This window comes from Patiria miniata, unplaced genomic scaffold (genome assembly GCF_015706575.1).
Source record: "Patiria miniata isolate m_02_andy unplaced genomic scaffold, ASM1570657v1 HiC_scaffold_3, whole genome shotgun sequence".
NCBI classification, from domain to species: Eukaryota; Metazoa; Echinodermata; class Asteroidea; order Valvatida; family Asterinidae; genus Patiria; species Patiria miniata.
In genome coordinates, this window is record NW_024037069.1 from 14,403,261 (window position 1) to 14,413,387 (window position 10,127).

Here is a 10,127-nt window from a genome sequence, read left to right on the forward strand (position 1 = left end):
ATGACAGTCTAAAGCATCCTGTAAAATTATGGCACCTGGTATACTGTCATTTTCAAGAAAAGTGGTATTTTTGTATCAATTTCCAACGCTGATCGGCCGATCAGCGTTGGAAACAACTGGCTTTTTTTCAAATACCGGCCCCAATTGACCATTGCACTTGTTTGCAATCGATTACAAACCTATGAACGGGTACGAGCCAGCTAGACTGGTTCCCTGACCTTACAATTCCCCAATGTATGTAAACTGCTCTGATTCTTCTTATATGGAGTCAGGGAACCAGACTACAGGAAAATGATCGTTTTTCTTGGTTTTTATAGCATTTTCGAACCCAAAACCTTCAAAAAGTCAGTGCATCTATATTTGCTTTATATTTCCAACCCCCCAATTCCATCCATTTCTGAAAATTACAGCAAAAGCAAATGATGTATATTCCCTTTAAGTAAGATTTGAGGCTTTGCATGTGAAGATACTAAATAATGAAAAGTTTGCGGAAACACCATGTGCGAATAATTTCTCAACTAAGAGAATGGTTCTGAAAAGAACCAGAGGTAAACTCGTTTACCTCTGGGTCTGTTCAGAACCATTCTCTTAGTTGAGAAATTATTCGCACATGGTGTTTCCGCAAACCTTTCATTATTTAGTATATGTATTAAGAGTTTTTTACCACTTAAGTTTAATATGCAACATGTTATTTAATATATATTTGCCTTGTTACTATGGCAACTTATCCAGCCCAGAACAATTACCGTGTTGTATTGTGAAGAAAAAGTACTATTAATGAAGGTTTTTTTTTAATGCTCTGTAAAAGCTGTATTTTTGAATCATGCTTGCTGCAAATTATGGACATTTTGAAATAAATGCCTTATTTTTTTCAGCGGGGTTGAAGAAACAATATAGAACTATGGGGTTATTCAAATGCTGGCTAAAAGACATCAATTACATGTATGTTAAGTTTGAGAAATTTTTGTGAGTTGACCAGACTTTTCATCTCCACGGATACAATGTATGTGAGTTTTACATTGTTTTGTAAAGCATGTTGTAACTAAAGAACACATTTGTATAAACGCTAGAAATCTTGAAACAGGCTGAAATGATAAACTTGCAAAATCTGTTAGCCGAATCTGAAATTATTGTAATAAATAATCAAATGTTATCAAGGGAGAACTTGGTTCATTGCAAGTTTACATGTACATTTTCTTTTCTACTTGACAAGTATTTGTAAGATAGTTGTAATTAATGTCAGACTAAAATTGCTTGTAAACTTGTTTGCCCCACTTTTATTAGAATTGAAGGTCATGTACTCACAGAGAGTGAATTTATTAATGGTTAATTACCAACACTAAAGCTTCAAATTTCAATATACATGTACATGTATAACTGACAACAAGCACTTGTTAATTGTTTCACTGTCGGTGCAGTCTATAATGTTACCAATGTTTACAATGTATAATGTATACTGACTTTGAAGTTTGAAAGTTTACTGTCACAATCACGTGTATGTTTTTCAAGGAAGGAATTGTTACAATGTTTTGATACCAAAAGCAACAGCAGTATGAAGACTGTGTTTTTGTGTAGCCACGATTGTTTTGCTGGCCACATACATCGTTACAATGTACATGTATTTGTCTTGATGTCAATTCTTCTAATCGTGTTATTTCAAATTCCAAAAGTATTTTAACAATACAATGTATATCAAATAACAAGTATGTCATATACACTGTACTATGGGTGATAGTATAATGCACACCGTACCTCGTTCTCATTTCTTTCTGCCTATTAATATGCATCTTTAATTCAAATTTATAGCACATTGTATAAGTACATTTAAATTCTAGATTATTCAAATCAATTGTTGTCTTTAGCACAGACAAAATGTACCGTAAGTGACAAGACTCCGGATTACTAAACCTTCTTAAATAGACAACTGGGTTTTGTCTTAACATTTTATTACATTTGGTTAACCACATACAAGACAATTTCCACTAAACCATATAACTTGATAACACTTTTAAGTGTAATTACGAACACAATACTAAAATGCATACATGTACATGTACGGCATTGTTAATCATCAAGTAGATACATGTACATGTACGTGTACTTAAAATCCACAACACATCACCACATGTACCTCTGCAAACCTGGGGTACCCTCCCAGACAAAGGGTTTCTCCAGAAAGAGATACAGGGTGGCGATATTCACTGCCGCACCAATGAGCAGCTCAAGGCATATCTTCCAGTAGGGCTGCAAGGGCATCTGGGCTCTGAAGAGTAGGTAGGGAACAATGAAATACCGCAGCTCTAGAAGTTTCTGCGGTACGGTGACTGCAGCTAGGCAGGTGAAGTAGACAAGGCGCCACAGGTTGCTGCAGGATGGGAGGTTGTCCTGCATGCACCAGTCAATGTAGACTGCAACGGGTACAAGGCAGTACTTGATAAGGTGGTCACGCTGGTACAAACGCCAGATGCTGAACACATAGTGCCGGTTGTCTGACAAGACGTACAGGTGAACATAAGTCAGGTAGTGGACGGCAAGCAATCCCAGGCAAGTCAGGGTTATGTAAGTCAGCGGGCGTTTCAGGCAGGTCTTGAGGAATCTGACCGCGGAGTAAGGGGATGTCAGATATGGTGCAGCAAAGAAAGCTGAGAACATCAGGAAGTAGACGAGCTGGGGTAGGTTGAGGCAAGGCTCATGGTGACTTTTGTCCCCTACCACGATTCCCTTATTGAGGTACAGAAATACCAGAAAGGCCACCGCCACAAGGCCATATGGCCAGAGGAGGAGTATCAAACGCCCCAGATGGGAGATCTTGAGGAGATACAGCAACGCCTTCTTGATCGAGGTGAGGATGGCTCCAAAGTCGTTGACGGCATCCGGACTCTGCTTCCTGCCTCTCTCACCCTCCACCTCTCTCGCGAACGTCACTCCCGCCGTGAAGACCACCCAGACAATGTTGGACTGACGGAAGACAACGCAGAGTGCCCCCATCAAACCAGCCATGATATGGTTGCCATGGAGACTGAATAGGTACATAATGAGGATGAAGAAGGTGGAACCCGGATCCGTGTAGTAAAGAAAGGTGAAGAAGTACAGCACAGGCAGATGGGCCAAGGAAGCTGCAGTCAGAAGTGGCTTGAAACCATGGGATGCCTGAAAACCATTATTTAAAGAAACAAATCGTATATTTGATTAAAATATTATAATGTAGTTGAGCAAATTTCTAGAGAGCATATTTATCAACAGAACCGAGTCAACAAATTTTGGCAAATTTGTGACTGTATCTCACTAACTCAATTCTACAAAGTTTGACTTGCAGCTCAAATTCCGAAAGGGGTAAGTTTACTTGTTTGTTTGCTTTTTTTGGTCACTGTGCAAGGGTAAGGTGACCCCAAATTGTTACACCTTAAAACTTGTTGGTTACATACTCAATAAACATGTACCTTGTCATGTCTGTTGATTCTCATGATCAGTGCATACAGCAAATACAAGTTGCCCACTGCAAACAGGATGTTAGTGGATCGCAGAATGACAGTAGTACACATCTCAGACATGTCAACTTGCATCAACTCAGTGATGGGTCTGAGCAGACCGACTGAGGCTAGGTACAGGCCAGGTAGGGTGGTTATCATAGGATCCCACTGTTGATGAAAGATGATCAATTCAGATAGGATTGAATTTCACATTAAATCTCTTTGTGATTTCTATGAAAGTGTTGACTGAGTTGCATGAATTTCTCCTAGATGATCTTTGTCTATGGCTAGTACAAGCTCTACATGTACATGATAACCACAACGAACACCATCACAACTGCTGTGTCAAAAGGAGCCATGATTAGTAACACTTTCTACACATAAAAAGACAAATAGTGACAATATACATGTATAGTGTACAAATTATGTTGCAAATAGGCCCAGTATATGAATTTAAAAAGATAAGAAAAAGAAAACAGGCGGTAGCCAGAAAAAAGGAAGCGTGCATGGTGATAAACTGGTTTATGCTTTAACTTGGCCTAATATTATAATCCATACAAAAACAAATGGAAAAGATAAAAACCATTTAAAGACAAACATGATCTGTCACTGTTTTTATGCTAATGCAAAAACTAAAAATAGAACATTTGTTTTAACAAAGCCGTTCTAAATTCCCGGAGAACTTAGACGCCACTTTGTTAGGCCTTAGACTAGTAGAGTAGATTCAACTTAAAAAAATTGAAAACAGATTACAATGCTTCTTAGCCTCATGACGGCCCATCGGGCACTTGTTGCGCGCGCGACTGTTTCGCTCCAGTCAAGCGCTCAAGTGGTTGTGCCTGTGGTTGGGTTGTTGTAGCAGTAGTACTAGCGGGTCCTACTAAAATGTGTCAACAATATCGTCAACAAGCATCAAAGGTCGTCAATAAGCATCAACAAAGTTTGTATATGCTTTTGAACATTAAAAGTAGCTTTATATGGTCGAAAAAGCAATAAAAAACATCTAAGTTCTGCATATCAATTAAAGTTAAAATTATTTAAAAACTTGTTTTTTGAACGCGAAATGTACGACGAGTTTGCCGCGCCGATTAGTGTTGACCGCCATCTTGTTTGGATGGCACTGTACACGAGCATGGCTCTGTACACTTCACGCGGGTGTTGGACGCTTCGCCCCATTTCCACGTCGCCCCATGTCACTTCGCCCCTAACCACTTCGCCCCATCCCCACTTCGCCCCATCCCCACATCGCCCCATCTCCGCTTCGCCCCATCCCCGCTTCGCCCCATCCCCGCTTCGCCCCATCCCCGCTTCGCCCCATCCCCACTTCGCCTCATCCCCGCTTCGCCCCATCCCCACTTCGCCCCATCCCCACTTCGCCCCATGTAGTATGAAAAAGGTGAAGGCTAGGGGTGCAGACCAAATAAACTGCCAAAGACCCCAGATAATAAATGCTCCCAATTCTAGAAACTTAGGAAAAATACAAACTCTCTGATGAGGTGCTCGAGACACAGATGAGAGAAATGATGGCTCTATCCCATTCAGAGACGCCTCTCCTATTGGCTTGTGAATAAAATCATCAGCCGCTGGATTCAAAGAATCCGTAGGTATGGGTCAGTGAGTTAAAAGGAACTCACTGCCTTGAGGAAAATGTTCCGTCGAAATATGTCTGATATGTGACACTTACAACTTCATTTAGATGAGATTGGTTCCTCCAAGAGTGACATTAGGATGTCAACGGTATTGTCGCTCTCAGATAAGAGGGAGACGGGTTGGTATAGCCATGGAGCTATAGCTCCATGGTATAGCCGGGTTGGGAACAAAGTTGGATCTTTTACTTCAAGCTTTTTTCTCGGTAGGGGAGAGCCTAGCTAGAGAGGTTGGTTATGAATTGTTCATTTGGTGATGGGCTAATTCTTTCCGTTGGTTAGCAATTAGTGAACCTGTTGAAATTGTTTTTAAGCCAAAAAAATAGATGAGATTTTTTTTTTTTACATGTATTGTAACGGCTGGGGCGAAGTGGGGATGGGGCGAAGTGGGGATGGGCAAAGTGGGGATGGGCAAAGTGGGGATGGGCAAAGTGGGGATGGGCAAAGTGGGGATGGGCAAAGTGGGGATGGGCAAAGTGGGGATGGGCAAAGTGGGGATGGGCAAAGTGGGGATGGGCAAAGTGGGGATGGGCAAAGTGGGGATGGGCAAAGTGGGGATGGGCAAAGTGGGGATGGGCAAAGTGGGGATGGGCAAAGTGGGGATGGGGCGAAGTGGGAATGGGGCGAAGTGGGGATGGGGCGATGTGGGAATGGGGCGAAGTGGGGATGGGGCGAAGTGGTTAGGGGCGAAGTGACATGGGGCGACGTGGAAATGGGGCGAAGTGTCCGACATTCCTTCACGCATGCATAGTACGCTAGCTTCACGTAAACGAAATGGTGGCCAACAAAAACTCGACAGAGTCGTCGTACGTCATGTACGTCATGTACGTTTCGCGTTGTACAACGAAAAATTTCAATCAATTTTACCTCGTTAAAAGAGCCATTGCAGTATTGCTTGGCCTGTGGTATGTGGAAAATCTCGTCCATGTACGGTTCTGGCTGCACCTTGTTTACTTGGTAGAATAATACCGAAGTAAAAGCAAAAAATATGGAGAGAACGATCACCACAACAAATTTCATGGGCGCCGCCATTTTGATTTCTTGCCTGGTAACCTAGACTTCTTCCGATGGCTGGTTTAGTGGACAGTGTGGTACCTGACTACTGTACAGCTTTCGTGTAGAACTTCAACTTCAAGCAGCACTCGGAGAAAAGGGAAGAGAAAAGTAGGCATAAAGCCCTAACTAGAATTAGAAACACATAAAATAATTGTTTTGTCAAAATGTCGACTTCGGAGTTTGCTGTCAGATTTCGACTAGAACTATTCCCCGAGATTGCTGTGTGCGTTGCCCTTTTCAAAGATGTGAAGAATGTGGATGAAATAAAGAACAGCATCGTGGCTAGAAAACTTGATGCTGCCCTCTTGACTCCAAAAATGGTGAGTCAAACTTTGTTGATATTTAGGCAATTAATAAAATAATTGTTATCTACATGTATTTCTACTTTCAAAACCAACTTTAAACAGATTCTTCTCAACAAGTACTCTAATTCATGAACTCAGAATTTTTCGCTTATCAAATTTTCTTTTCTTGTCAATATGTTCAGTTAGCTCTACTGAGCATTGCTGAGTGGAGCGTTGAACTGAACTACGGTACCCTCCATACAAGGGTACCGTAGTTCAACGCTCCACTCAGTAGAGCTACTGTTCAGTCTACAACATTCCTTGTAAATCCTTCGTACTGCCTGTTTATCTTCATAGATCATGGTTTTGTATTATTTTGTATTATTTTATATCTTGGAAAATATCTTTGGAACCTTTTATTTAGTCCGAGTAACTAGGACTCGACGAATCGCCTTTTTTAACATTTGGACATGGTCGGGCGACTATAGGCCTACTACATGTATGTCCAAATGTTAAAAAAGGCGATTTGTAGCGTAGAGTCCTAGTTTTCGGACTAGTCTCACTCTTAGCTTAGGCGAAGTAAAAAAAAACACACACAGTTTGTCATCCCAACATGCCCAGGTTGCTTTTTTTTCCCCTTTCTTTAAATTCTTATATTTGCAATATATTTTGCATGTAAATTGTCACTATACATGCTATATGGTCTATTTTGTTTCCCACAAATTGTAGCTATTAAAGGTAATGGCTGAGGCTCCTTTGGACACACAATTTTGTATCAGCAAAAAGTCGCGAAAATTAAAGAATCAATTCCATCTTGGAAAAAACCACTATCTTGGGGAAAAAACTGACCGTCTCTTTCATTTTTTCAAAAAGGCCGGATGAGAAACTACTTATTTATTTTACTCGGCCTAACCCTTATCCTCTCACTTGGAAGCTCAGCAAAACCTGCACATTATACGTGAATACAATTTCACATCATCACTTGCTCATTGATTACTAATGTTACAGCTTAGCATATTCCATCCTCACGCACAAAACCTTCATCAGGTACATGTATATTTAACGTTACATGTACATGTACCCATCAGACTCAATGTTAAAGAAATGAAATGCCCTTAATTACTTTTCCTGTTTGTTGCAGATTGTCAATCCTTTCCAGGTGTTGATTGCTGTGAATAAAGCTCTACATGTCAGGAAACACGGACTCAGGATGCATACAAGAAACATCAACTCAGAGGTCCTCTTCAATTTGTCTCCGATGAAAAATGTGAGCTGAAGCATGAATACAATTATATCCACAGCATTTTGACCAGTATAGGACTACAAATCTTTTTCCAAGACTGGAGTTTTAATTTTGCAGCCAGTCCCGTGACAAAGACGGTTAAGTTGCCGTATCTGTGGTCCCTATCAGCGCACAAGATGAATCAAATCCAGGCAATATTGGCCGCGCTACCCAGAAACTGCAGAGCATACCTCATCCGCGTGCATTAGCTTGAATACATCTCGCGTGAGGTATGCTCAGAATTTCCTGGGTAGGGCTGCCAATATTGCCAAGACTGGATTTGATTCATCTTGTTGATTGCGACCTCGCTTGTTACAGACCGGCTATATAAGGGGAATAACATCCAGATCAAGCATTGTCAAGTCTAAGACTAGTACAGCTCCAAGTTATTGGCCTCTGATCTTTTCTCGCTTCCAGATCAGTGCTTGTTTTCAACAGTTTGGCTTCTCCAAGGAAGACACAGGCTTACTAGCAGTCACTCTAGATGATGACTCCATGGATAAGATGAAGGCAGTGGAGGGGGTGGTGGATGGTTCCATGGCCAGTGTGGATGAGTTGTCTTCCTTCACTGATGAAAGTCTGATCAAACAGGTGAGTCAAGTAGGGGAAGGTCTAATCAGTGCAGTGATAAAACTAGGTGCCCCCATGTTTGAGTTCTAAGCCCCCCCCCCCTTCCCAATCTCCCTCCTGCTCTGAATTTAGAGAGTGAAACAAGCTCTGTATTAGGCCGAATAAAAAAAATATTATAGTTCCTCTTCCAAGCGTTTTTTAAAAATGTAGCAGGCGGGCGCATTTGTTCCTTTTTATTTTTCTCAAGATGGCGGATTTTCTGAGATGGCAGATTGATTCTTTCATTTTCTGGACTCTTATGCTGATACAAAATTGTGTTCAAAGGAGCCATAACCCTTTCTACCTATTAATTTTGTCACAAATAAATAGACAATATATCGACAATATATCGACAAAATACAGCAAATGTATGAATGAAAAAAAGAAAATCAAAAATGGAGGCGAGCGGGAAAACTGGAAGTGAACGTGGATTAGAAACTGGTTTATTTTTACTAGGCCTTATTTGAATTTTTTTTCAACTATGACCAAATCCATTAAGTGTCCATCCCCCTGTTTAAAGGAAACTGATTTTGTCTTGTAGGTGTACAAAATTCACGAAGAGGAACTATGTGTGTGCTCCGTCTTAGACGCAGTGGTCAGTAGAATGGCAGGGAAGGAGGTATTATGAGAAGACTGTTAAGAAATGAACCAAAAATAACAATGATGGCATCCCAGAAAGGTCACAGGTCATGGCAAGTAAAATGTGAATGGCCATGGAATGAGAGTGAAGGGCGCATTAGGGTGGAATGGGACTCTTGACAGATGAGGTAAAAATAGCAATGATGTCATTCCAGCAACTGAAGGTCAAAGGTTGTGAAACAAGCCTGGAAAAACAGCCAGTTCAAGTGGGCAGCTACAGCAGTGAAACAAGCTATGATCCTGAGCTGTGAGTTGTTACCTGGATTACTTTGAGGAGGTTGTGCTTTGCCATTGGGAGCAATAAAGTGGAGACACAAAGTGCCACGTTCGTCAGAGGCCCGTAGCCAGCGCAGCCCACCAGCGATTAGTTTCTCTTCAGAAACAAATGCATGTGCTTAGGCATTAATTTCTGTAATATTTATACCATAATCATGGGCGTCGCCAGGATTTTTTCTAGAGGGGGGCAAAAAAAATGTTTGCCAAAAAATGCTTGTATTTCTCAACACATTCTCGATTTATCAGTTTTAGAGGGGGGCAGGGACATTTCCCCCCCCCCCCAACTCATTAAATTTACACCACTTTGTCTTCGCGCCTCTTTTTTTTTTTTTTTTTTCTTTTCTTTTTTTTCTTCCTTTTTTTTTTTTTTTTTTTTTTTGCTTTTCCAGGGGGGGGGGGGGGCAAGTGCCCCCCTTGCCCCCCCCCTCGCGACGCCCATGACCATAATTGATGTTTAATACCATATTTAACCATACTTTTTACAAAGTGTTGGAATAAATGTCCTATGTTGTTGAAAAAAAAAGGTGATTGGTGATCTTTTTCAAATCCTTTTTTTTTAGTTCATTTATGTTAGACTTCTGTTTTGTAATTTGAATTTGACTGAACAGATGGCAATCGGACTATAAGCCAGAAATCTACCCATGTTTGTACAATTGCGCCCTCTTTCGGCCATATGAAGCCTTGCTTGCCTTTTGCTATGGCAAGATTTACGCTTCCCACTTTGTTCTTATTCGACTGTATCAGTATTATGGTGTTCCACTTTTCAGCTGCTGAGAAAAAGCTGCTTTGTTTTTCTTGCAGGAATTTTAACAGGCATTGCCTGAACGGCCGAGTCTGCTTTTACATGTATATCATTCTGGTATGG

The 10,127-nt window shown here is 41.0% G+C and overlaps 2 protein-coding genes across 2 annotated transcripts; one reads left to right on the plus strand and one right to left on the minus strand.

Moving 5' to 3' along the window:
- Positions 1-1,260: 1,260 nt before the first annotated feature.
- LOC119737306 (putative Dol-P-Glc:Glc(2)Man(9)GlcNAc(2)-PP-Dol alpha-1,2-glucosyltransferase) lies at positions 1,261-6,178 on the minus strand. The gene is made up of 3 exons (XM_038211541.1): positions 5,984-6,178; positions 3,441-3,638; positions 1,261-3,150 (listed from the first exon to the last, which is right to left on the minus strand). Exons 1-3 carry the CDS (start codon positions 6,146-6,148, stop codon positions 2,119-2,121), a joined length of 1,395 nt encoding a protein of 464 aa, XP_038067469.1. The 5' UTR covers positions 6,149-6,178; the 3' UTR covers positions 1,261-2,118.
- Positions 6,179-6,301: 123 nt separating this feature from the next.
- LOC119737307 (EKC/KEOPS complex subunit Tprkb-like) lies at positions 6,302-9,503 on the plus strand. The gene is made up of 4 exons (XM_038211542.1): positions 6,302-6,492; positions 7,598-7,723; positions 8,156-8,329; positions 8,889-9,503. The coding sequence occupies exons 1-4, from the start codon at positions 6,337-6,339 to the stop codon at positions 8,973-8,975; spliced, it is 543 nt and encodes a 180-aa protein (XP_038067470.1). The 5' UTR covers positions 6,302-6,336; the 3' UTR covers positions 8,976-9,503.
- Positions 9,504-10,127: the final 624 nt, after the last annotated feature.